Source organism: Gopherus evgoodei, chromosome 6, assembly GCF_007399415.2.
Source record: "Gopherus evgoodei ecotype Sinaloan lineage chromosome 6, rGopEvg1_v1.p, whole genome shotgun sequence".
Taxonomy (NCBI): Eukaryota; Metazoa; Chordata; order Testudines; family Testudinidae; genus Gopherus; species Gopherus evgoodei.
This window is the reverse complement of record NC_044327.1, coordinates 75,284,480-75,311,982: the sequence shown is the minus strand read 5'-3', so window position 1 is coordinate 75,311,982 and position 27,503 is coordinate 75,284,480. Positions and strand designations below refer to the sequence as shown.

The 27,503-nt window shown below is 45.2% G+C and overlaps 2 protein-coding genes across 9 annotated transcripts in view; one reads left to right on the top strand and one right to left on the bottom strand.

The window, feature by feature from the left end:
• Positions 1–7,314: 7,314 nt before the first annotated feature.
• Positions 7,315–8,970, bottom strand: GPR150 (G protein-coupled receptor 150). Its single transcript, XM_030567079.1, is given in 2 exon segments — positions 7,315–8,797; positions 8,800–8,970. Coding segments are annotated over 2 exon segments (1,467 nt in total). The 5' UTR covers positions 8,917–8,970; the 3' UTR covers positions 7,315–7,447.
• Positions 8,971–19,364: 10,394 nt separating this feature from the next.
• RFESD (Rieske Fe-S domain containing) overlaps positions 19,365–27,503 on the top strand; it is a 31,342-nt gene continuing 23,203 nt past the window's right edge. The window contains exons 1-5 of one of the 8 annotated variants that reach the window (XR_004000860.1): positions 19,365–20,341; positions 22,613–22,761; positions 23,313–23,493; positions 23,594–23,628; positions 24,490–25,297. Coding sequence is in view for 4 of the 8 variants with exons in the window: in XM_030565953.1 (XP_030421813.1) it covers positions 23,316–23,493; positions 23,594–23,628; positions 24,490–24,759 (483 nt within the window). In the remaining 4 variants the exon portion in view is untranslated. The other 7 variants (XR_004000862.1, XR_004000861.1, XM_030565956.1 and 4 more) reach the window with 7 other exon arrangements.

Genomic DNA, 27,503 nt, shown 5'->3' with positions numbered 1-27,503 from the left:
AGGCCTAATACTAGGTACTTCCTCTGTGGATGAAAGGAAAACTAGGAGGCAGACTGTGACTGAGAGACATCATGGATCTGTTGGGTTATTCCTGGGACAGCATAACCATGCACTGCCCCTTGACTATGGCAAACCCACAAATGGGTCCAAAAAAATTACTACAGTTGAGCAACTTGCCCTCTCTTGCCATCCTAGTGCCCAACATCCTGATTTTCGTGTTTCTTTGTTAAATAATCAAGGGCCAAGCATTTTTAAGAAGGAACAAACATGTCTGGAGGCGGAGAATAGTGTTAAAGGAGTAAGGACAGAAATTAGGATAAAAAGGAAGGAAGATCAAGGGGAACAGATAAATAAATGAATACCTTAATCTTACAACAATAATCAGACCCTCCCTGAAATAATCATATTCCCTCTAGTAACTAATTATAATCAATATTCCTCAAAAATAATATAAAGGCAATGGGAGTACACGCTCAGTGTCTACCTACCAGTCTCAGGCAGATGGAACGTACACACTGCCCTATGGATTGGAGCACTTTTGGAATGACCAAAAGGAGATGAATTTGAAGTCACAGGGAATTTGCAGGCCTGACCTTTGTTGGGAGCACTGTGGTGCTGACATACCCTTTCTGCTACATGTAAGCCTTTGTTTTGCTCTGTATACACAGACCAGCTCTTAACTCACTCCAGGGACCTTTATTAACCAGTTTTGAGCCGTGCACAGATTACTCACAATGGTGGCATCCCATTGTGAGGCAGGCAGATCACTCATTGGGTTGAGCAAGTCCTTATGTTTATCAATTCTTAATCTTCTCTCAGCTTCCAGTACAAGGGAGGCTAGAATCAACTCTCCCTCTGAACCGGGAGCTTTGGTTGTGTCTCTACCCAAGGCTTTCAGTAGCCAATTGATTTCAGGAACAGGTAGTTGAGGTGGGGGACACTCCCTAAGAAGCTGGAGGCTTTTGGTCAACTGGTTCATTTGAAGAAGAGGCAAATTGAGTTCTCTCTCCAACTTTGTAGAGAGCAACTGAGGGGCTGATTCTCCTGTTGCTGGAAGCTGACCCCTCGGCACCAACTCTCTTGTTTTAAACATTGTGCCTTTCTGGTCAGTACAGACTTTTCAGGCCTGCGTTTGCTTATCCTGGCTTGTCCATCTGTCCTTTTACCCAGTAACATTTCTTCTTTCAAGCCTCTCAAGGATAAGACAGCAGTCCAAAGAGTGAGTCAAAAGAAATTATATGCAGCAGAGCTACAATTTTGTATTTTTCTCTGTGAAAAAAGAAGTTAAACACACAAAAAATAACACCACCAATCTTAGGTTTAATGTCTTGTAATCTCTACATTTGTATGTTATCAACCAAGTGCTATGGAAAAAAAAATCCCCAAACACTTTGTTATTTGCAAGTATGGTGGCTTCCTTCACCACATACTTATTCTAAAACTAAGGTTAACTAGTTCTCTTGGTGAGAGGGTTAGCTTGGTCGTTTGAGCTTTGGCCTGCTAAACCCAGGGTTGTGAGTTCAATCACTGATAGGACAAAAATTTGTCTGGGGATTGGTTCCCCCTTTCAGCAGGGGTTAGACTAGTCCTTCCAACACTGATATTCAATTATACTTTTCTTGTAATTTTTTAAGAAATCAAAGTATTTGTTAAAACAAAATAAAAAAACCCAAATATGTTGGCTTCCATAAATAAATTATTTAATCTCCTTTGGGTATGAGCCTTCTTTCTGAAGCACTGGGAGGAGAAAAGGGAAGCACTTTAGTACTCCCTCTCTCCTTACGCTAGATACCCAGCATAAACTCTGCTTGTACAAAGTTAAACCAATTTAACTTCAAAATTGGTTACTTTAATAGTGTTAGTTTTATAATCATGTACACCATTTTCACATCAATGTTAAACATCCACACTACTATTCTTGCAGTCCGAGTCAAATTAACTTTGCAACACATGGAATTTAAGGAAAAAGTAAAGGACAAATTCTGTTCTTGGATCCACAGGCATATAAGACCATCAGGTGAACATAAAAAACAAACATACTGGCTAAGACTAATGGTCCATCTAGCCAGTATCCCTATCTCCTGACACTAGCTGGTGCGAGATGCTTCAGAGAGAATTAATGGAAGAAGGTAATTTATCAAATGATTCATCCCCTATCATCTGGTCCCTGCTTCTGGTAGTCAGAAGTTTAGGGCCACCCCAGAGCATGAGGTTGCATCCCTGACCATCTTGCTAATAGCCATTGATGAACCTATCCTCCATGAATTTATCTAGTTTTTTTTAACCCTGTTATACTTTTGGCCTTCACAACATCCCATGGCAATGAGTTCCACAAATAAACTGTGCATCATGTGAAGTAGTACCCCCTTATCTTTGTTTTAAACCTATTGCTTATTAATTTCATTGGATGATCCCTAGTTCTTGTTATGTAAAGGGATAAATAACACTTTCCTACTCACTTTCTCCACACCATTCATGATTTTATAGCCCTCTACCACATCCCCTCTTAGTCCTCTCTTTTCTAAGATGAAGAGTCCCAACCTTTTTAATCTCTCCTCATATGGAAGCTGTTCCCTATCACTAATCATTTTCCCTACCCTTCTCTGCACCTTTTCCAATTCTAATATTCTTTTTTTGGATGGCATAACCAGAACTGCAAGCAGTACTAAAGATGTGGGCATACCATGAATTTATAAATGGCATTATGATATTTGCCTGTCTTATTATCGATACCTTTCCTAATACTTCCTAACATTGTTAGTTTTTTGACTGCTGCTGCACATTGAGTGGATGTTTTCAGAGAACTATCCACAGTGACTCCAAGATCTCTTTCTTGAGTGGTAACAGCTAATTTAGACCCCATCATTTTGTATGGATAGTTGGGATTATGTTTTCCAACCTACATTACTTCGCACTTATCGACACTGAATTTAACCTGCCATCTTCTCACCCAGATTAGTGATATCTTTTGTAACTCTTGGCGGTCAGATTTGGACTTACTATCTTGAGTCATTTGGCATCATCTGCCACCTCGCTGTTCATTCCTTTTCCTGATCACTTACGAATATGTTGAACAGCACGGATCCTTGGGAGACCCTATTTACCTCTCTCCATTGTGAAAACTGACCATTTATTTCTACCCTTTGTCTCCTATCTTTTAACCAGTTACTGATCCATGACTGGCCCTTCCCTCTTATCCAATTATCAGTGTTCCCTTTAATTTTTTTCAGCCGTGTGGAATGAATTTTATGTGCACCAATATCAAGGTAATGTGCAGATATGAGTCACCAGGAGAAACAAAAAACCTAGATATATTTTAAAAAAGTTACCATATGACTCCAGCCAGGACAGGTTAGGCATTTTAGAACTCACTACTCAAAAGAATTAAATTTAAGCGTAAAAGAAATAAAAATTATGACATGCATAGACCAGTCAAAAAAATTAGCACTTTGAAAGAATAAAATTACAGAGAACATATGTGCATTGCAGGAAGTATCATGAAGTAACAACAGTGTAAGTGTGTGTTGGAAGGTGAGTCTGAAAGACTGTGTGTATATATGTGAGACACAGACAGTGTTACATGTGTGTCAGTGTATGCATGAGACAGTGTATGAAACACATACACACACACACACACACACATATTGCCATTTCCTAATATCTGATTTGTGTCAAGAAAGAAACCAACAGGACTCCACTGGCCATCACATACAGTCCCCAGCTAAAACCTCTCCAACGCATCATCAGGGATCTACAACCCATCCTGGACAATGATCCCACACTTTCACAGGCCTTGGGTGCCAGGCCAGTCCTCGCCCACAGGCAACCTGCCAACCTGAAACATATTCTCACCAGTAACTGCACACCACACCATAGTAACTCTATCTCAGGAACCAATCCATGCAACAAACCTCGATGCCAACTCTGCCCACATATCTACACCAGCGACACCATCACAGGACCTAACCAGATCAGCCACACCATCACCGGTTCATTCACCTGCACGTCCACCAATGTAATATACGCCATCATATGCCAGCAATGCCCCTCTGCTATGTACATCGGCCAAACTGGACAGTCGCTACGGAAAAGGATAAACGGACATAAATCAGATATTAGGAATGGCAATATACAAAAACCAGTAGGAGAACACTTCAACCTCCCTGGCCACACTACAGCAGACCTTAAGGTAGCCATCCTGCAGCAAAAAAACTTCAGGACCAGATTTCAAAGAGAGACTGCTGAGCTTCAGTTCATCTGCAAATTTGACACCATCAGCTCAGGATTAAACAAAGACTGTGAATGGCTTGCCAATTACAAAACCAGTTTCTCCTCCCTTGGTTTTCACACCTCAACTGCTAGAACAGGGCCTCATCCTCCCTGATTAAACTACCTCATTATCTCTAGCTTGCCTGCATATATATACCTGCCCCTGGAAATTTCCACTACATGCATCTGATGAAGTGGGCATTCATCCACGAAAGCTCATGCTCCAAAACGTCTGTTAGTCTATAAGGTGCCACAGGATTCTTTGCTGCTTTTACAGATCCATACTAACATGGCTACCCCTCTGATACTTGACAATCTTTGGTGAGGGACCTTGTCAAAGGCAATCTGAAAGTTCAACATACTACATTGACTGGATCACCTTTGTCCATATGCTTGCTGACTCTCAAAGAATTCTAATAGATTAGTGAGGCAGAATTTCCCAATACAAAAGGCATGTTGACTCTCCTGCGACATATGTTTATCTATGTGTCTGATAATTCTATTCTTACTATAGTTTCACACAATTTGCCTGGTACTGAAGTTAGGCTTACTGGCCTGTAATTGCCAGTAAAGTGGCAGAATTTCAAGGCTCAGAGGGAACTTGTCTGGCAGGATCTATTACTATTACTATTTCAGCTCCTGGACCCTGTAACCCGCAGCCAAGGTCAGTACAGTCCCACTCTTTGCTGCTGTTTCCCTGGTCTTCTTACCCAGCTTCTCTCAGGCCGTCTTCCCCACAACTTCTGTGGGTTGACCCTTCTTTCAGGGCTACGACCCCTGGCTCATTTTTCCCACCCCAGGTTTCCTCCCCACCACGTCTCTGTTCCTTGGAAATAACTACACCATCCCTTACTACAGCCCACTTCTGCTCTCAACTTCCTGACTTTCTGCTATCCAGCTTGCTCTTACCAAACTGGTTTCATGATCAGTTAAGCCTAGTTCTTCCTTCCAGGAGGAGACAGGTAAAATAATTAGCCTCTCAGGCCCACATAAATCCTTTTAGGGCCTGTGTGAGGTTCACACACCATTACACACTATTTATGTGGTAGCAATACTGTGAAGCTTTAGGAGGGAAACAGACTAGACACAGCCTAAGCAAGTTAAAACTTGTGTTCAAAATTACCACCTTTTGACCCCAGCAGTATTGGAATGTGATTCTAAGGCCTCTCTACACTACATTTCCAATGAAGTTACGAGAACCAGTAACTATGTAGCTCCCAGTTGTAGCATCAAGTCCAATTATGGAATACTGTTCAGGTTCCATCTACAGGAATCAAGTTGTCACTAGGTTAAAGGACAACTCTTGTTATCCCTGGGTCTCAGAATTCTGTTGTAATTAGATGGAACCCACACAGTTCTAAGATGTTAGTAGTGTTGATGTATATACCATGATGTATATTGTGCCATATGATAAACAATTCACACTCAACTCAATAGTTTTACCTAGCTATCTGAAAACTTTTTAGAAGACCTTTGGCTTCTGCAAGGTGTGTTTTGTACATGTAGATTTCCATTACACTCTGCCCACACAGCCCACTGACTCAGTCTTCAATGCCGATTAACACATTCAGCAGCTTATCCTACTGAGTCTAGCCAAACTGAAACAAAATGGAACCATTACTTTTAAACTGTTTCTTTAAACAAAATGTCACTTCATATACTCATTGATTTTATTTACAAATGGGTTACCACTAAGTCCACAGAGTGCAACAAAAAGATTCAGAAGGCTTTGTAAAGGTTACAAATATAGAGCTATTCATATTTACAACATTCAGTCAGTTTGCATAGCAACAGCAGCCCTGCTGATTTTTGCACTCTACTCCTGTTTAAAAAAAAAAAAAAAAGACTGAAAACACAAAGGACGATGCTATGGTTAAGGACATTAAAATTGTTATGGTGCAGAAGAACACCTCATAATACAGAGCCTTATCCTGGCTAGTTTTCAGGAGGCTTTCAGTTAAAGGCTTTCTGAAATTCCTTCCTGCCTATACGTATCTGCATATAATTGTAAAGTACTGGGGCTGGTTTGAAAACCCTAACTTTGAGCCCCACATCCCTAAGGAACAAGGAGGTGGCTAGTTCAGTTGTAATAAAAATATTATAGATGCAAAATACACAGTTCAGCTTCTATAAACCACATTACATCTAGTCATCACATGGCTACAAAGAGTGATGAAATAAGGCTTGCTCCCGCTGCTTGGCTAGGGAATTGAATTTCTGTCATCACAGGAACACAGAGATCAGTGTATTGGGAGCATTTCGAACATGTAAGGAGCCTCTCACCAGGGGAGTTAACTTTAAACCCAATCTTTGTCCTTATTCGGACTCTGGAAAAGAAAGAAAGGAAAGCTGAAGAGATGATTGAGAGGAAGGGTATGGGAGAGAGACAGGAAGAAGTGGCAGAAATTAATGGGAAAAGTAATGGGAAGAGAAAAAGGTGTGTGCGAGAGTGATGGAGGGGTGCTGGTGAAGGACAGGCTGGGGTGATGACCTGGCACTGGGCCAAGGAGGATGTTAAACCACATCAAGTATCAGGGGGTAGTGGAGTTAGTCTGTATCCACAAAAATGACAAGGAGTCCAGTGGTACCTTAAAGACACTTCTTCAGATATTCTTTTCACTCCATGCATCTGAAGAAGTGGGTTTTTTACCCACGAAAGCTTATGCCCAAATAAATCTGTTAGTCTTTAAGCAGGACCAGCGCTAGTATTTTTAGCACCCTAGGCACACGGCCATTTCGCCGTCCCGCAGCTCTGGTGAACCTGCCACAGTCGTGCCTGCCGAGGGTCCCCTGGTCCGCGGCTCCGGTGGAGCTGCCGCAGTCGTGCCTGCAGGAGGTCCACTGGAGCCGCGGGAGCAGCGGACCGTCCGCAGAAATGCCGCAGCAGCTCCACTGAGCCGCAGGACCAGTGGACCCTCCGCAGGCACCACTGAGGCAGGTAAACCAGAGCCACCTGCCGTGCCCCGCCGCCCCGGCAAAATGCTGCCCCCCAATAATCCTTGCGCCCTAGGCGATTGCCTAGGCTGCCTAAATGGAAGCGCCAGCCCTGTCTTTAAGGTGCCATCCGACTCCTTGTTGTTTTTAAATGATATCGTTCTCTGCCCTCGGTGGCCCGTTGCTTGCCCCTGCTGCAGTGGGTGCCGCTTGGGGGCCCTGTCCCCAGCCCGCGAAAGGCTGATTAGAAGCCGCTCTCACAGGCGAAGGTGTCCTCAGGCTCCCGGGGGCCTGAGCGGGGCGGCGGCGCTGGGGTGCAGAACGCGGCGCGCTGCGCTCCGGGGGGCGGCCCGTCCTTCGGGCGGTGTCTGTGCGGGGCGCGGTGGTTCGGGCGGCGGCGGGGCTCTCCCTCGGGGCCGGGGCAGCAGCAGGTGGGGCCGGGTCCCGCACTGCAGAGGCTCCTCTGCAGACGGCGCGCCCAGGGCCGGTGGCTCTGGAAGAGCAGATAGGCGTAGGGGTTCAGCGCGCTGTTGGTCACCGCCACGATGCCGAGCGCGGCCCGCGCCTCCCGCAGCCCGGCCGCGGCGTCCCCACCTGGCCCGAAGGCCATGCTGAGCTCCAGCACGAAGCGGGGCAGGCGACAGAGCGCGAACAGGGCGATCAGCACCAGCGTCAGCTGCAGCGTCTTGACCCGAGCCCGGGGCATGGGACAGCTGGCGGCCGGCAGCCTCAGCAGCAGAGGCCGCGCGGCCGGCCGCCCCCGGCGGCGGCCGCTGCCGCCTTCCTCCCGCCCGGCAGGCGCCTTCTCCTCCTGGGCGGCCCAGAGGGCGAGAAGGATGCGGCCGTAGGCCCAGCACAGCAGGCTGACGGGCGCCAAGAAGCCGGTGACGGCCCCGTACACGCCGTAGGCCTGGCCGTGCCAGCGCGGCAGCTGCTCGAAGATGCTGAGGCAGCGGCTGCCCCCGGGGCGGGAGGCGAGTCTGAAGACGAAGGCCTGGGGCAGGGCGAGCAGCAGCGCCAGCAGCCAGCCCAGCGCGGTCAAGGCCCGGGCAGGCAGCGGCGGGTCCGCCGGCCGCCTCACCACGTGGTGCCGCTCCATGGCGATGAGCACCAGCACGTTGGACGAGGCCAGGAGGCCGGAGCCCTGCAGTAGCTTAAGCAGGCGGCAGGCGGCGTCCCCCTCTGGCCAGGCGGCCCCCAAGAGCTCCGCTGCCAGATGCGAGAGCAGGGCCAGCCCGCAGCCGTAGAGATCGGCCAGCGCCAGGTGGGCGATAAGGAAATCCATCTTCCGCCGCCGCCTGCCCCGGCCGCAGCAACCACAGCAGCAGAGGCGATGCAGCACCAGGCAATTGCCCAGCAGCCCGAGCAGCAGGATGGCGGTCGCGGAGATCACCCGCACCTGCCGGCTAATGGAAGACCAGCGCCGGTCCCCGGGGGAGGAGGAGAGATTCAGGCTCCAGCCTGGCTGCAGGGCACTCGAGAGGTTGAGTACCGGAGAAAATCTGTCTAGGCTGAAAGGATCTTCCATGACTCCTCGCAGAGTCCCAGCAAATGGGCCGCTGGGGTCTTGTGCAGGGCAATCCCGGGGTCCCGGGGTCTCAGCGGCCCAGGCCCTGCACGCCTCCCGGCTCGACTCTGCTCTTTGGGATACAAACTTTCTTGAGAAGCAAGAGAAAGGATAGCGCTACTGATGAATGCGCTTCCCGGCGGCATATATAGGGGCTTTGCCTGTCATCTGGCACACAGAGAGGGTGGGCTGTGCATACACACCGCAGCTAGCACGCCTATTATCTCCCCACCCAGCAACTATCTCCCCCCACCCCCCAACCGAACAGCCAATTTCTCCCTACTTAGGAACGGATTCCCCAACCAAGCAATTAGCTTCTCACCCCACCCTAACAAAGCAACGATAGTAACCCCAACAACACAGTATCCCCACCCCCAGATCCAAGCGCAACCATCTCCCCGCCGCATCCCTGCAGTTTAGCAACAATCTCAGTTCCCAACACCTGAACCAAGCAACAGTACACCGTTCCCTCCGATCCCATAATGAAGCAGCTATGGCCCTCACAATACGCCCCCCGCCTCCATCTCTTCTCCAGCCCTTAACCAAAGTTTTTATTAACGTACCGGCGATGAACAGATCCGTGCGCAATCCAAAGTGCGCGCAATACACCTTCACGCTTTCGCTGCCCTACATCACCCAATGCCATTTCCACATGAGGTCTGTGCTAAGGACTCTGCAGTAAGCGGAAAGGAATCTTGGACGGAGACAGCTCAGGCATCTGACCCGGGTCTTTTAAACTGCGGGGAAATTTCAAAAATCTTTCATACCAGACAAAATAAAAGGATTCTCAGTCCTGGGCTGTGTGTTGTTATTACACAGCCCTGAGCGCAGCGTAAACACGAGGAAGTGCTAAAGAAATCAGAAGTAAAGGGTAATGTGGCATCTTGTTTTAATCAAAACAAAATGACGCTAAAGCTGTTCAGGAATCCCATTTAACAGAAAGCAGCCTGTTGAGCTTGCATTCTGTATGTAGTTAGTGTTGTTTCCTGATGAGATACTAATCATCACCACATTGTACTTCGATGGCAATGCTTTGTTCGGGCATCTTTCAAAATATTTTCTTTTTTTCCACAGTAGCTCCTCCCCTTGGTATGATATGAAATATTAACCTAGAAGAGTAGGAAATTGAAAGGTTTTATATAAAGGAGCTATTACTCATGTGAACTGGTTTGTGTTTTGATTCAAAGAACAAATCTCTCCCTTACACCCAATCCCTTTTAATAAAATTTCCACCAGATGGCACTTGGCTACAAGGACGCCTCCATTCAACATAAGATAAAATGACTCAGAAAATGCTAAAGAAAGGAGCCAAGTTCTTCATAAACTATTGAGAACAAATGAAATAACACAATCAGTTTAAAGTAAAGAGGGGAAATAACCTTCCTCCTTTTGACTCAAAGTGTTTACTTAATCTAATTGAATATACTTAGCCTTTTGACTCTCAGAGATTAATCTAATTGCATCCTACAGGAGCTGGGAAATTGTGGGCTTGGGATGGATGTCCACCCTTTGATAACTAGATACTGCCTTAGGAAATCACGTCATTTTTTCACCATGTATTTAGATTTTCATTGTTGCCCCAATCCCATCTTCATGTTATTCACAGAGATAGGTGTACATATTTCATAGTCTGAAAAATAGACCTAAAGCTCTTCAAAGATACAGATAAATAACAGTTTGGGCCAAGTGAAAAAAGAAATGTCCTTTCAGTCATGAGATGGCATCCATTTTCTTTTCAAAGTACATGAAAAATGAAACTCTTGAATAAACAAGAATAGCACCACCATATTTGATCCAAATGTCTTCCATACTTACACTGCCCACATGAGTGATTCACTTTAACCTGATAGTCAAAGGACATAAAAAAATATTGTAGCTATGCTGCAGATGAACACTGTAATCAAGGGTCCTATCGTATGTAGGCCATTGACTTCAAGGCCTGTTGAGGGCACTCCACCCATTGCCCATCTGGCCCCCAGTGAGAGAAAGCGTCGGGTAATTCAGTTGTACAGTACCCAATTAGGTGTCAGGTACAAATATGGACTTGGAAATATGAACCTATCTAAGACCATTCTGCAAAGAGCAGGAAGGGGTCTGAACTGGATGAGCATCCCAATGTGAGAAAATGCTGTGAATTATCAATCATGGGAAGATCCAACCTGTCCCAGTCAGAGAGAAAGTTGTCCACTTGCTTCCTCTCAGGTAAAAAGAACAGGAGTACTTGTGGCACCTTAGAGACTAACAAATTTATTTGAACATAAGCTTTCATGGGCTACAGCCCACTTCATCGGATGCATAGAATGGAACATATCAGAAGAGTATATATATACATACATATATACAAATATATATACTCTTTTTATATGTGCCATTCACAAAAATGATTCACAAAACTCCTGACAAAGCCTGTTGTCACCTAGATAATTCACTGGCCGCCTACATTTTCAGCGTAAAAGTTTCCTAGGAACCTGTGTTCCTGCCTCTGGCTTGTGCACTGCGGCCTGACTCTAAGTGTCCACCTAATCCCTTGAGCAATCCATGAACTGTGGAATACAAGCAGATAAACACCATCTTGCATGTAGGGCCCAATCCACTAGGCATACTCAGAGGCACCTGCCTAGATTAGGGACCATTCAAAATCTGTCTGGAGGAAGAGGTGCCACCGCTGTCACCCACCTTATAACTTTCAGCACAATGGTTAGAATGCTTAACTGGGATGTGGAGACCCAGTTTCCCCTTCTGCCTGAAAGGGAGCAAGAATTTGAAGAGGGGGTCTTCTACTCCTCAGGAGAGTACCCTAACCACTGAACTATATAGGATATTCTGATGTGGGGATGCTACATATACAACTAAAGGCCACCAGGCATTCACCCCTCCTGACCCACCACTGCACCTCCTCCTCCAGCCATTTTGTGTGGAGGCAGGTGTCTAACTCATTCTCACAAAAAACTATTTAGGAGCCTAAGCCACCTGACTCCAGGAGACAGGTTTCCATTCATGGATTGCTAAGCAGGGATAGGCACCTTCCTGCAGCCTGGATGTAGGTGTCTATCTCTGTGAAGGGAGAGGTGTGACAATCAGGGTCCAGATACCCCAAGGGGAGAAGAGGAGGTTTAAACTCTAAAAATGACCATTTAAGCCAAATGATTGCATACTGTATTATTGTACTATAAACCAAGTGTATCAGGTAAGTCTTTTGTGAAACTTACAATGTTCTGAACTTAATGGTTATGAAATATTTATACAGACTGTGGTGGTAAATGTATGCATTTGTGTATATAGAAAACTGCTTATAATCAGTACTACACCTCACAGCAAGGCAGTGAGCAGTCAAGCAGGGAAGGGCACCACCAAAACCAGTTACTTACATAAACAGGGGCGGCTCCAGGCACCAGCACGCCAAGCATGTGCCTGGGGCGGCAAACCACAGGGGGCGCTCTGCCGGTTGCCGCAAAGGCAGCAGGCAGGTTGCCTTCGGCAGCATGCCTGCAGAGGGTCTGCTGGTCCCACAGCTTCGGCAGACCTCCCGCAGACATGCCGCCAAATCCGCTGGACTGGGGACCTCCTGCAGGCAAGCCGCCGAAGGCAGCCTGCCTGCCGTGCTTGGGGCGGCAAAATACCTAGAGCCGCCCCTGTACATAAAACCCGCTTCAAATAACTATGCATTGTCAAACCCAGCAGAAAACAACTATGAACCATTACAGGTAATGGAAATACACTGAGATAACTTGAAATTGAAAAGAACATCCCAGCTCTGAAGCCAGGAGGGAATTTCCCCACACTGAATAACCAAGAGTAACCATAGACTGTGGGCATGTCTACACTACAAAGTTAGTTGATGTAAGGTAGCTTACACCAACCTAACTATGGGCGTGTACACACTGCAATGCTCCTCCACCACTTTAACACGCCTGCTACACCGACCTAATAAAACTGCCTGGACGAGAGGCATAAAGCGTATTGCAACATACTTAGAGCCATGCAGTGTCAGTGTAGATGCTATGTGGCTTATGTTGCCATAAGGGGCCTCCAGGAGGTGTCCTACAATGCACACCATGACCACTCTGGTCACCATTTTGAACTCTGCTGCCCTGCAGCCAGGTACACAGGTGAATGCCCCTCTCCCTTTAAAGCCCTGGGAAGTTTTGAAATTGCTCTTCTTGTTTGTTCGACATGGAGAGCAACTGCCTAGCTGAGCATGCTGCCTCCATGCAGCAAACTCGCTTGTGCCTGGAGAACAAAGCGGGTAGTGAATCTCCTGGGTCTGTGGAGAGAGGAAGCTGTGCAGCTACAACTCCGCTCCAGCCACAGGAACTTTGATATCTAGGGACATGCTGTAGTGCCGCATAAAAATCAAGCAGCTTAGGCAGGTGTACCAGAAAGCCAGGGAGGCAAATGGCCGCTTTGGTACAGAGCTGCAGACATTCTTCTTCTACAGGGAGCTGCACTCCATCTCCACTGCTAAGAGCTCCTTGGATACTTCGGGAAGGCTGGAGTCACTGGCCGCCAGAGTGAACCTAGAGGATGCCATGCTGCACAAGGAAGTGGAGGCAGAGGAGGATGGGGGACAGGCAATAGGGTGATCTCATAGTGTAGCAAGCCAGAACCTCTTTTTGACTCCTGGATAATCTAGCCATTCCCAACAGTCCAGCATTGGCAAGCCTGATGCAGGGGAGAGAACCTCTGTACTCATTCTGCTTCAATAATGCAGGGAACCATCTGCTTATGTACTACTTTTTTAATCAGGCTACAAGAGGTAGTGAATAATCAACACAGGAACAGTTTCTAGCTGCTTCTTATTCCCCTCTACTGCTAGGGAGAGGGGACCCCACAGAAAAGTTTGTTTATGCACACTGGGATGTCCTATGAATCCTCCATAGAAATCTCGAGGTTGATCTAAATCCTCTGCTGAAAGTTTCTTGAGAGGGCTGCCTTGTTTCTGAAACTTTGCCACACCACTCAGTGATTCATTCAGCAGGCACTATAGTAGCACACAGGGCAGCAGTATACAGTCCCGCTCTGCAGCCACATGCATGCGGGAGCTGAACACTTGCAGCCTTGGTTAACCTCAGGAGTGAGATATCAGCTGCAGTCCCCCTGCCTGTGGAAAACAGTGCCAGTATTCAGTACAGTAGCCTATGCACTGGTACTGATACCCTCATGGCTACCCCACACCTTTGTCCCAACTCACCTCCGCCTGGGCTGTACTCATCATGGCTGGGACTGCCACTGTGCTGTGTGAACGCCAATGGAAAGTGAGAAAGATGTGTCTGTTACTTGTTTGGGTCAAGGACGTAAGTATACCAACAATAACACCTCTGTTATTGTTTCTTTAGCAGCTGCAGATGTGCCTTTGACTGTCCCACACAGCAGCAAAGTGCCTCACCCAGCTAAGGAAAAGAAACTGGAGAAGTAAGGAAGAAATGTTTAAGGAGGCGCTGCAGGCATCTGATGCTTCGAATTGTGAGCAGAGAGCATGGAGGGAGGCAATCACATTGCGGAGGGATAGTCAGGATAGGAAACAGGCAGGAATAGATGATAACACTGCTCAGGAAGCAGACAGACGTTGCGGTTCCTGTTGAACTTCAATATGAACACATCCATGCCTGCCTCCCTTTGCAGCCCATACAGAACTGCCTTCCTGCACCTTCCCACAACAGCTCCCTCCCCAATTCCTCCTTTCCTCTGGGGCCTCAGCAGCACAATGACAGCTGGACATACACCCAGCTCTAAGAACCTCACTGGCAAATATGCCTGGAAATTTCCTGTTCCTTCCCCTTTAAAGATACTTTTCCGTGTGTGTATGACGTTTATGTTACCAATCCATAAATATGTGTGCATGGGTTTTATTCAGTTTTATTCTGAATTTATGGAAAGTGAATGAATCTTTATTATTATCCAACATATGGTGATTACTGCTAACATTCAGAGACAATACCAATAGGTGCATTTGTAGTGTTAGCATGTATGTATGTATATATATTAGCACACACAGAAACATGCCAGGGGAGGCATGAGCCATCTATGCCGATGGCCCATTCTTAAAATGCTCTTTCAAAGCCTCCCTGATCAGAATAGCTCCCCGCTGAGTCCCTTTCACAGCCCTGGTATCTGGCTCAAAAGCAGCAGACAGCTGCTCCACCTCCACACCTGGGGAAACTTCTCCTCCTTTGAGTCACATATATTATGAAGGACACAGCAAACAGCAATAACCATTGGAATATTTTCCTCACTGAGGTCTAACCTGCGGAGGAGACAGTGCCAGTGCCTCTTTAAGTGGTCAAAGGCACATTCAACAGTCATTCTGCGCCTGCTGAGCCTGTTGAAGTGCTCCTTGTTGCTGTCAAGGTGGCCAGTATACAACTTCACGAGCCTCCAGACCAAGGGGTAGGCTGGGTCTTGCAGGATTACTGTTGGCATTTCCACATACCCAGTGGTAATCCTCTGTTCTGGAAAGAAAGTCCCTGCATGCAGCTTTGTTATATTCATCAGGCACCTTCTTTGATCAGCCTGCATTGATGTCGGTGCAATGACCCTGATGATCCATTAGCGCTTGCATGCCATTGAAAAGTAGCCCTTTTTGTTGATGTACTCCATCTCAAGGTAGTCTGGAGCCAAAATGGGGATATGTGTACCATCTATCACCCTACCGCAATTAGGGAATCCCACTGCTGCAAAACCATCTCTTATTTCACGCACATTGCCCAGAATGAGAGTCCTTTGTATCAGGAGGCAATTAATGGCTCTGCACACTTGCATCACTACAACCCCCACAGTGGATTTCCCCACTCCAAACAGATTCACAATTGATTGGTAGCAGTCTGGCGTTGCCAGCTTCCACACAGCGATCGCCACTTGCTTCACCACTGTTAGTGCAGCTCTTATTTTGGTGTCTCTGCACTGGACAGTTGGGGCAAGCTCTGCATACAGTTTCAGGATCCAAAAGTTCTGCAGCCACTGCTTGTCATCCCATATCTGCATAACAATGTGATCCCACCACTCAGAGCTTGTTTCTCAAGCCCAGGACTGATGGTCCACCATGTACAGCTGCTCTGTGAATGCTAACAGCAATCTTGAATTGTTTCTGTCCATGACACAAAACAGGGCAGATACCGTGGCAGCAGCATCATCAGAGTCACAGCTCATGAAATACTACAGTACAGGATCAGACGTGTTGTGTTCATAATGCTCATCACAACATGGGAGAGCAGTGCAGGATCCATGCTTTCTGACAGAGATAGTGGGCAGGCAGTTTACCGGGGCTGTTGAAAAGCAGTATAAAATATACTTGGAAGGTCATGGAATGATGGGATGGAGAAAGCCGCATCACAGGACACTGAGTCTGCTGCCATGAGGCATTGCAAACCCATCCCAGAATGCCCTGTGGTAGATAGCGGCCAGTTGCATAGTGGGATAGCTAACCACAGTGCACTGCTCTTTGTGTTGATGCAAGAGCTGTTCACATGGACACAAGGAGCATAGCTTGGACATGCACCAGCGGTTTAATTACACTGGTGGTTGTACATAAACGTAACTTAAGCTGATTTAACTCTGTAGTGTAGACATGCTGTGAGAGAGAGGAAAAAAAGGAAAAAGCCTGTTAAAAGCAGGCTTGGAACGGAAGTTTATCCAGAACTTGAGGGATAGTCTTGACTCTTGAGGTGGGAGGCTGTTCATGAATGCTGGATCCTTCCTTTAGCTAGGAATACTCTGGAAAACTGTTTTAAGGCAATAGATGACAACATAAGAATGGCCATACTGGGTCAGGTGAATAATCCATCTAGCCCAGTATCCTGTCTTTTGACAATGGCCTCTACTGGATATTTCAGAGGGAATAAACAGAGCAGGGCAATTTTGAGTGATTCATTCCATTGTCCAATCACAGTTTCTGGCAGTCAGAGGTTTATGGACACTTGAAGCATGGATTTGTGTCCTGTGACTATCTTGGTTAATAGCCTTTGATGGATCTATCCTCCATGAACTTATCTAGTTCTTTTTTTAACCCAATTATACTTTTGGCCTTCACAACATCCCATAGCAACAAGTTTCACAGCTTGACTATGCATTATGTAAAGAATTACCTCCTTTTGTTTGTTTTAAACCACTATTAATTTCATTGGGTGACCACTGGTTCTTATGCTATATGAAGGGGTAAATAACACTTCCTGATTCATGTTCTCCATATCATTCATAATTTTATAGATCTCTATCATATTCCCCCTTGGTCCTCTCTTTTCTAAGCTTTCAGCAGCTTCAGTCTTTTTAATCTCTCTTTGTAGGGGTATTCCATACCAGTAATCATTTTCATTGCCCTTTTCTGCACCTTTTCTAATATATCTTTTCTGAGATGAGGTACCCAGAACTGCATGCAGCATTCAAGGTGTAGGCATACCATGGATTTATATACTAGCATTATAATATTTTATTTTTTATTATCTATTCCTTTCTTAATGGTTCCTAACATTTTGTTAGCTTTTTTGACTGCCACTGCACAGAGTGGATGCTTTCAGAGAAATATCCACAGTCACTGCAAGATCTCTTTCTTGAGTGGTAATAGCTAATTTAGACCCCATCACTTTGTATGGACAGCTGGGATTATGTTTTCCAATGTATATTATTTTGCACTTATCAACACTGAATTTCATCTGCCATTTTCTTTCCCCATCACCCAGTTTGTGAGATGCTTTTGTAACTCTTCACAGTCAGCTTTGGACTTAACTATCTTGAGTAATTTTGTATTGTCCACAACCTTTCTACATCACCATTTACCCCTTTTTCCAGATCATTTATGAATATGTTGAAAAGCACCAATACAGATCCTTCGGAATGCCACTCTTTACCTCTCTCCATTGTGAAAACTGACCTTTTATTCCTACCCTTTGTTTTCTTTGTATTAGACAAAGGATTTTATCTACCGTAGAAGCATAAAGTCTGAGGTTGCATCTTTATGTTTATTTCCTGTGTAACTTGTATAGGTTTGCTTTCCCTCACTATTTCATCTTTGAATCAGTGTTTTTTTCTCTTAAATAAACTTTTTATTTTCTTCCAAAGCAGATCTCTGGTTTTCAAACTGTGTGGGCCAAGGTAGGTGATATCTATGGGGCTGGTTTCATGCTTCCAGGTGTGACAAACCAGAGGGGAATGGTCCAAATGTCTAGTAATGAGGAATTACGATGAATTTGGAGTAGGGTTACCATACGTTGATCGGGGTTTTCCTGGACATTTCCTCTTTTTTCATCTTTCACCCTCGGTGCAGGTAGATTTTTCAAACAACAGGCAATGTCCGTGGGTTTTGCAGAACAATCATTGCAGTTCAGAAAGAGCCCCAACTGGGCTGCTTCCTGACTGGTCTCTCCCTGCATCCACAGCTGATTGGTCCATTCCCCTGCAGCCATAGCTGCTGGATCCCACCTATCCAGGCCCTGGCTCCTAGCCCTGGGGAGGGGGTCCCACAGGGAGGCGCTGACTGATAGATGGCACTGCATCCTGGGCTTGAACCAGCATTCCCAGGTACTCCCTAGTATACACCCCCCCAGAACCTGCCAAATACCCCCTCCAGCACCCCAACTATATGCCCCCTCCAACTCCTCAGGTCCTCTGGCAATGTCCTCTTTTTGGGAACCTGAAATATGGTAACCCTAATCTGGGGAGACTCAGGACTGAAAGGCCTGTTGGTGTCACCTTGATTAGGGTAATGAGACTGGTGAGAGCCTAAGTGCGCTTGTGGGCTGGCTACCGGTGTCAAGAAATTGAACCATAACTGCACAGCACAAAGACCCCCAAAGTTACCGGGCAGGCAATGAGAGAACCTCTTACCAGTCCAGATAGTCCCCAAAATGTGACAAGAGGTGCTTAGCACATACACCTTGGCATCTCTGACTGGCTAGTTTAGGTGTCTCCCTGCCTAGCTTTTGTAGACAGCATTCTACAGCATCTATCTCTCCATTTCATCTTATAGGGAGCCTTGTCAGCTAACTCAGGCTTTGTGGATTGTGGTTTTGTTCCTGTGCTTTTCTGTGTGCCTAAAAAGTAAGCACCACAATGCTCTAAATTTCTTTATGGATCTCAGCCTATGTCCTTTAAGATTTTAGAATTAGATCTCATCCTCTAATTTTTATTCATAAATTGGAAGAGGAAAATAAACTTCCCTATTTTTTCAGCTCCAAATTGATTTCTTAACTTTGAAGGAACTAGTCATTCAAGTGAAATAGTCGACTAAATTGAAATTTAAAAAAATTCTCTGCATCTGCAGAAGAGGCCATTGCCATCAAAAGTTGGTTTAGTACTTCAGCAGACTCTAATTCCAGGTACTTAGCCAGTGACTTCCACCATTTGGGGGTTTTAATTTCTTTAAAATGTCAGGGGCAAATAGATCCTACTTCATATTTTTTGTATTTAATTTAGATTATGTCAATAGATTATAATAACCTATGTTAAGGCATAAACTTGTCAATTATATATTTAACTTTACATGGGTTTATTTTGAAAAAAAACCCGTATTCAATTTAAATTTAAAAAAATCATTTTTATTTTAAAAGTCCTCTATTTTTATCTACATTGGTAACAAATGGGTTTGGGAAAGCTTTTCATTTTATTATTGTAGCTGCAGGTGAATCCAGTCATCATCATCAGCAGCAGCTATGAAGGTTTCAAGTCTAAAACTGAATTTCTAGGCTGTTAGCAGTAGGTGGCTTTGTCCGTCTTTCTTAAAATAACGTGTTCCAAGCGCCTCGATGCTGCACATAGTGATGCACGTGCTTTATGCAGGTGAATAGTCCCGAGGACTGAAACTTTTCATCATTGACTTCAGCCGCCCTAGCTACAGAACCCAAGAGTTGACCCCGTACTGTCCGCATCTGTGAATTCAAATGAAATGGCCTGGTCTTAAGGGGCTCACATGTCTCCTACTGGCGGAACAACCATGGATAATGGCTCTTCCCCCCGGGCTTCTGGATGGCAGAAGTCTCCCCTCTGAATTTCTGCTCTTTCATCCCAAACGTTTTGGGAGCGAGCAGCGCCAGCAAAGGCTGCGCATACCGTGCTCCCCGCCCCACCGGCCCGATGCGACCATCATCTCCCTCTTGTGCCAGCCTCCATATCCATCAGCGCGCAGTACTGAGCCTCTCCGCTAGGGGGCAATGAGGCCCGGCTCCATCGCCGGGACTCCCTCGAGTCACGCGCAGGAGGTGAGCTCGTCACTTGTCACATGGCGCTCAGGGCTCCAATAGCCTGGTAGGTCTCTTTGTCACGTGTTTCTCCGCAGCCCCCTCTTTCGTGGAAGCACTTCTCGCCGTGGGGTGCTAGCTCGGTCGCCGCTGCCGGACCCACCCATAAGTGCGAAGGGATTGGTTCTACCGGCGGAGAACGCTTGGCGCGAGCTCTGTTATGTGGCCTATCAGAGTCGAGCGGGCGCGATGCTTGCCGGAAGTTGTAGTCTGTGCTTGAGCGCGGTGCCTGCCGGAAGTTGAAGTCTCCCCAACGGGGTGGGCCTTGAGGCCGGCTGCGGCGGCGCAGTGATATCTCTTGGCCCGGCTGTGCGTGACGCACATTTGAAGGGGGGCTGTCTGCACGGTACTGAGGGCGGGGATCCAGTGTGCGCAGAGGCGGCGTTGCCGTCACGATCTCTCAGCTCCTTCGGGTGCGCGCGTGACTCCTCCCCCACCCCGGGTACAGAGCCCTGTTCGCTCTGCCAGCCGTTCCCCGCCGGGTCAGCGGCTGTTAAATATGGGGCTCATGAGCCCTGTCGCGGCTGCGAACGTGGGCCGAGCCCGGCCGGGAACGGATGAAGCGGGCTCTCCCCGGCAGCCTCCGGCCAGACCCAGAGCGCTCGCGCCCAGCCTGTTGCTCGCACTGAGCACGGGGGCCTGGCAGGGCTGCACGGCAAGGGATGCAGGATGGAAACTGAAGAAGGGCGCGAGCCTGCCCGAGGAGCGGCCAGAAAACTAGCGCGCCCATAGCGCCATGTGAGCGGCTGGTGCAGGGGGAAGCTGGCTCCGCCACTCCTCTGGCCGTAGCACTTCAGCGGCAGGGGGTTACCTGGTAGCGGAGTGTTTTGAGGAGAGAGCTGCTGCTTCTGGCGGGGGCTAGGGAGCGCTCCAGCAGCATGCCAGAGGCAGGCTGGAGTGGTTTTGATTAGGCTTCTGTCATGCGACGTGGAATCCCCCTTCTCTCAGGGGTTCTGCCGCTCCCAGTGGGCAAGGAGCCTGCCTCCTCCTCCCCCATGTGTCAGCTCTGTCAGAGCCAGAATAGCCACTTCCAGCCCGTTCTTCCCATGCTCACTACCAGCTCCCCGCTGGTTCCAGCTGGGAGAGTGGCCATTAGCGGGCTGAAAAAAAGTCTAATTATAGCTTGCCCTTGGCAAGAGTGCCCTTGTCGCTCTCCTTCAGTGCTAGAAACCCTTCGCCTGCCACAGTGCTTCTTAACGGGCTTCCTTCAGACTTATACTCAGATTCAAATTGTCAGTCTCAAGGGCTTTCTCTGGCGGACCTGCCATTTGTTGGGGCAGTTTTGGTCCTGCAGTTAATTGTAAGAGCATATGCTATCATTTACACATCAGCCTGATTGTGCCTCAAAACGACATTTAATATTTAAATGTTAGCACTTGTCCCAACTATTAAATGTGGATGCCAAAACATGCTAGCAAAATCAGAGGCTGAGCTGAAGCCTTTTTAACTCTGAGTCAAATTTAGGTGCATGCCTACATTTAGGCAACCAAATGAATGTGGCCTGATTGTCAGAGGTGTTGAGCAGCTAAAACTCCCATCAATCTTGGTGGGAGTTTTGGGTGTTGATCATCATGCAGAATCCAGTCACTTATATTTAGGCACTTCAATGAGGATGGAAGTGCCTAGTTGTCAGCACTATATTTGAATATTTTGGCCTGTGTTACTTGCTGAAGGTTACATATTAGAGATCAGGAGTTTACAGTTCCCAGTCTCATGATCAGAATATTTTGTACTATGCTTATTTACAAAGCAAGCTGTGAAAGAGAAGTGAGTAATTCTCAGGATAATGGGAACCGGAGTACTTGTGGCACCTTAGAGACTAACAAATTTATTTGAGCATAAGCTTTCGTGGGTAGCCCATGAAAGCTTATGCTCAAATACATTCGTTAGTCTCTAAGGTGCCACAAGTACTCCTGTTCTTTTTGTGGATACAGACTAACATGGCTGCTACTCTGAAACCTCTCAGGATAGTGTATTTCTGTGACTAATAATTACACCTGTACCCCAATATAACGCTGTCCTTGGGAGCCAAAAAATCTTACTGCATTATAGGTGAAACCGTGCTATATCAAACTTGCTTTGATCCGCCAAAGCACGCAGCCTGTCCCCCTGAAACACTGCTTTACCATGTCATATCGGGTTGTGTTATATTGGGCTAAAGGTGTTCTATAAAATCTTAGCTAGAAATAGAAACATAGTATGAGCTGGAACAGAAATGGAGGGGACTGCGTGAAGGAGCTGTACTGCTATTTGATTTATGCATAATCAGCTGGTAAGTAGCTTGGAAAGTACCACGGTGTTTACACCAGTTTGCAGGGGCTGTGACACACATAATTTTTTATTTAGAATTATTTGTTTGCCATGTGTGAATGGCCATAGGAATGTTATGAAAAAACTTCTAAATGCTATTTTAAATGAATGTGACTCCAAGATTCCTTCTGGAGAAGGCAGCTATGAGATAATTATAAGGAGTAAAGAAGCAAACAACTCTAATCTGTTATCAGCCCAGCTGCAGCCTTCCTCTTATCAGTTCTTGCAAAAGTTCACTTCAGCCATGCTATGTCCCATACAAAGCCTGCCTTTTTATGCTGTTCAGACTAGTTCCACTGTCTTTCAGAAAGCCTTTTGCATTAAAGAAGCACTTATCAGAGCTGATACATAGAGAACAAAGCAGGCTTGGATGTGATGGAGCTATAGAAGGGAACTGCACTCGTTACGTCGCAACTTCATTTTTTCATCCATGTCATGCTCTAGTGTGGATCTAAGGTACTGATGTGACTTGCTGTGACATTGCTTTTATCCCCTTTAGAGTCTGATTCTGTCCCATTTTGGTTACTCCCTCCAACCCCCCCGCTCATTCTCTATACATGCAAAAACTTTTTTTTTAAACTTTGTTTCTCTTGCAGGTAAATTTTAACCCTTTTATTATTTTAAATCAGTGTATATCCCCAACCCTGACATTATCTAAAACATTATCTAAAAAATAGTTTTAGCACACTTGTTTTTATTTATATGGAGTTTTTTTTGGAGATTGGCGTAAATGAATGAAAAGAGGTTTAGAATCTAAGTCTTATTTTGCCCCTAACTGTAATGTTGCTGTTACCCAAGACTTAAGTCTAGAAATGAACTGACTGATTATCATTGTTATTAAGCAGGAATGTTTTATTAATATAGATATATTTTCACCAAAACTTTTGTGTATGATATTTTGGTTAAATAGTATCTTTGGATACCAAGTCATTTATAAAGTGTCCTTGTGTAGAAACCCTAAGCTTTAATTGTTTTATAAAGTGGCTTTTTAATACTTTTAACTAAAGGACATGGATTTGCACAGCTCAATTGAAACACCTGATAAAGTGAAGGCTGATTCTCCTGTATATGTTGGTAAAGAAGAAGACATAAAACAGTCCCAAAGAATAACAGCCAGTGTCCATGACAGAGAAGTTGTCGTTTTCTACCATGAAGGGAAATTTTATGCCATGGACTGTCGCTGTTACCGTAAGATTGTTTGCACTCATCATCTTGGTGTTTATGTAACAATTTTAAAGTAAGCTAGTGTGAGTTTTGACTCTTAATTCCATATTCCACTATGTTTCAGATGCAGGAGGTCCTTTACATCTTGGACAGATAGAGGTATGTAAACATTCTAAAAATAACACACAATTATTCAAAATCTTTTTACATTTTAATCCCAATTTTACATTACTGTCTCACTTTGGGCTAAATAATGTTCTTAGTAACACTGCAATAACTCTACTGAAATCAATGGGGTTACTTTGGATTTAAACTGGTGTAGCTGAAAGCAAAAATTGGCCCTTTCTCTCTAATGGACCACTCTCTTTAACAGTCCTTACTTTTTCAATTTCTACAATGCCCCCAACTCCCTGGTGGCTTGAGGGACAGGAGGCCAAGTTCAGGTACTTTTGAAACGAATAGTTTAATATCATTTTATTATTAATTGGCACTTACTAGATACTTACTTTATAAAACACTGACAGCATGCTTTGTGTTTCCACATCATAAAGAGATGTGGTGTCTGTCAAAATGTGAGTAAGTAAAAACATCTCCAGTCATACTGTTGAAAATAAAAATGGATATTTATTATCTGGAGTCAGAAAGAATCCCTGTCATCTATACACATACACATCCCATTATGATAAAGTATTGCCAGTTAGGGGAATTATGGGTTTTCCTCTGAATCTTAGGATCTTGGCCACTGTTGGAACCAGTAAAAGCAGCAAAGAATCCTGTGGCACCTTATAGACTAACAGATGTTTTGGAGCATGAGCTTTTGTGGGTGAATAGAAACAGGCTACACTACCTGGATCAGTAATCTGATTTGGTATTCCAGTCGCTAGTTTTAAAAACAGAACCTGCTGTTCTTAACACGGCAGTACAGGGTATTAAAACTAGGCCACAAAGCTATGTGTTGGTGTAGAGATTTTTCATAGGGAAGAGTAAGATTTCAGTGGGTTGTCTTAACTTTTTTCCCAGGATATCAATGGACAGCCCTGCATTATTTGCCCTTGGCACAAGTATAAAATTACTTTGGCAACAGGAGAAGGCTTATATCAAGCAATAAACCCTACAGAACCATCCGCAACACCAAAATGGCGATCAAAAGGAATAAAGCAAAGAACTCACAAGGTTACTATAGACAATGGAAGTGTTTATGTGACTCCTTCGGACTTATCTATCAGCTGTGACTCTGATTACTATGCTGATAAATACAAAAAGACTGGAAGTTCTCATATGAAAAAATAATGTACATCCTGAACTTCAAAATCAGTGGCCATAATGCAAAATACCAGTGTCTGTGTACAAGGCATTATCAGTATCACAGAATATGCAAATTTTTTCCTAGATACTAATATAAAGAAATACCAGTGTTAATCTTATTAAAGCATTAAGTAATATAGAAATGAGTAAGATCATAAACAAGTTCAAGACCCTCTCTGGAATGAATTAACATTGTGCCAGTGCAGTTTTATATTTGCCTTTAATAAAATACAAGTTTAATGTATGTACATTAGCCTAGTTTGAAGTGTTAAATCTTCCATTGCTAGAGTTAAAATCTTTTAACATTTAGGAGGAGGAATATAATGCATTTAATTAGTTTATAAAAACCATCTTGAAATGTTAACTATCCATTGAGGGACAATTTTTTTAATACGTTGAAATTATTATAGTTCTAAACTACATAATGTAATTGGGAGATTTTTTTAAATGTTATTTGCAGGTCAGGAGAAAAAGCTGTTATTTTATCTTCTTAACACACAGGACCAGAGTTTCATAAAATGAGGTACAAAGCACTTGTGTGTTGTAATGTCCTTTTGCATGGTCACTTTTGTGTGTGCAATTACCTCAGTTCTGTTCTAAATAAGTACTTGTATCTCCATCACGGTAGTGTCTCAGTGACATTACAATAGTCAGTTAACCAACATGACAAACATCTATCACATGTGAATTCTTTCATCCTTTCCTCTGGAGGAAAATTGGGTGGGCATGTAGGATTTTAAAAATGTAAACACTTATCAGAAGGTATCTTGGACAAGGCAATTCAGAGAAGTGTGTACCTAGTACTTGGATCAGAAAGTGGCAGTTTGTGATAGAGGCACTGGAGCAGTTCATTCCACAGTCTCAGACTAGTCCCTGAGAAAGCTGTGCCTCTTTGACAGATGAGCTTTACTGATATGGTAGAAAGTCCCATTATGCCTGAGGGCCAGAGTTGTCCAGCACAGTGCTTATCCCACAGCTTAAGGTGATTTTTCAGACACTTTGGGGTCAGGCCATTCAAGATAAGGACCAAGACCTTGAACTTGGTTCAATATTCTGGGTGAAGCTAGTGTAGAGAGTGGAGCACAGGGCTGATGTGCTTATGGTAGCCAGTGTTATTGAGATGTGCTGTAAAGTTTGGTACTAGTTGGAGTTTCCTAGGCATTGAAAGCTTCAGGCCCAGGTATATTGCATTATGGTGGTCCAGATAATTGCTGGTTATTGTCTGTCTACCAGGATGGTACAGAATCTCATAGTCAACTGGATCAAGTAGAAAGCATTACTCATGTTTGTCCCTGCCTGCAGGTATATGGGATCTTGGGGAGCAATTACCACGCAGATGGGGTGCCAATTAATTTATTTATTAAAGGAAAAAGGAAATGGTGGGAATTTAACAATGAAATGCGATGGGATGGGGTGTATAAGGTGTTTACAATAGACAATGATAAGGGGGGGTTCTTATTGAACAGTGTAGGGAGTTTTAACAGTGGGGTACAGTAAGTGGGGTTCAGCACAATGGGATACAGTACAGTCAATAAGCAACTCAACTTTATATAGGAACAACTCTAGATACAGTGTGGAATGCAAAATAAAATGGTAGCTTCTATATAAAAATGGTATACAAAGTATATTAGAAAAATGGAGGCAACTAATAGGGCGTTATAACCACAAGTAAAATGTGAATCACAGTGCAATAATACAATATGGGTGATAAGTAAAATTATGCAATGTAGAAAATTACTGACTTAATTTGTGAGGCTGTGATACCAAGAGTGTACCTAAAAGCTGGGTCAAGAAGCGGGAGGGGGGAGGGGAGTGAGTGAGTAGTGGTATCTGACAAGAGGAGAGTGCAGCTGCAAGCAGCGAGAGACTCTGAAGCCCAGAGTAGCAATCTTCAGGAGCCTGCGGGCTGGAGGTACGGGAGACAAGAGCAGCTGGAGCGCACTTAAGGGGAGTCTGGGAGCAGTACGAGAGGAGGGCGCTGAACGTGTAAGCGATGGGAAGGCACGTGGAGAATGGGGGAGATGGTTGAGGGAAGAAACAGGCTGCAGCAGCGGAGACCACTTCAGGGAAGAAACAGGCTGCAGCAGCGGAGACCACTTCAGGGAAGTTGCGGAGCAGTGGGGTGAAGACAAACGGAGCAGTGTGATGGTGATCTTCGGTAGGGGAGGGGCAGCAGAGGAGCGGGGGCACGAACACAGGGGATACAGGGAGAGGCAACAGAGATGTGTAAAGAAGGGATAGAGGGACACCCCCCCAAAAAGGGAAAGAAGCGGCAGAGGGTTTGGGAAGTTACATGGGGGTGGGAGGAGCAGCAAGGGGTTACCACAGGGAGACATGGAGAAGTACATAGAGGGGGAGATTGGAGCCGGGGAAAAACAGACACGGGAAAGTTCAGGGAGAGATAGGGACAGCGGGAAGACGAATTCAAGCAGTAAAAACCTTATCTATCCTCTGACTTAATCAAACTTATATAAATTACAAGCAGCTTATACAAAGTAATAAAACAGGTACAGAATACAACCAGGCAATGGCTTTTTTAAAAATCTATCTTAATCAACGACTAGGCAAAACAACAAATATCACAATTCTAAGCAAACTATAACAAGCAACTATACAGAGCAACAGAACAGCAAACTATAACAAGGCAGGTGAAACTTACAAGCTCTACAATCTTAGCAAACTATGACTTATTAAACTAAAAAGCAAAACCTACGGTGCACCTTATGCCA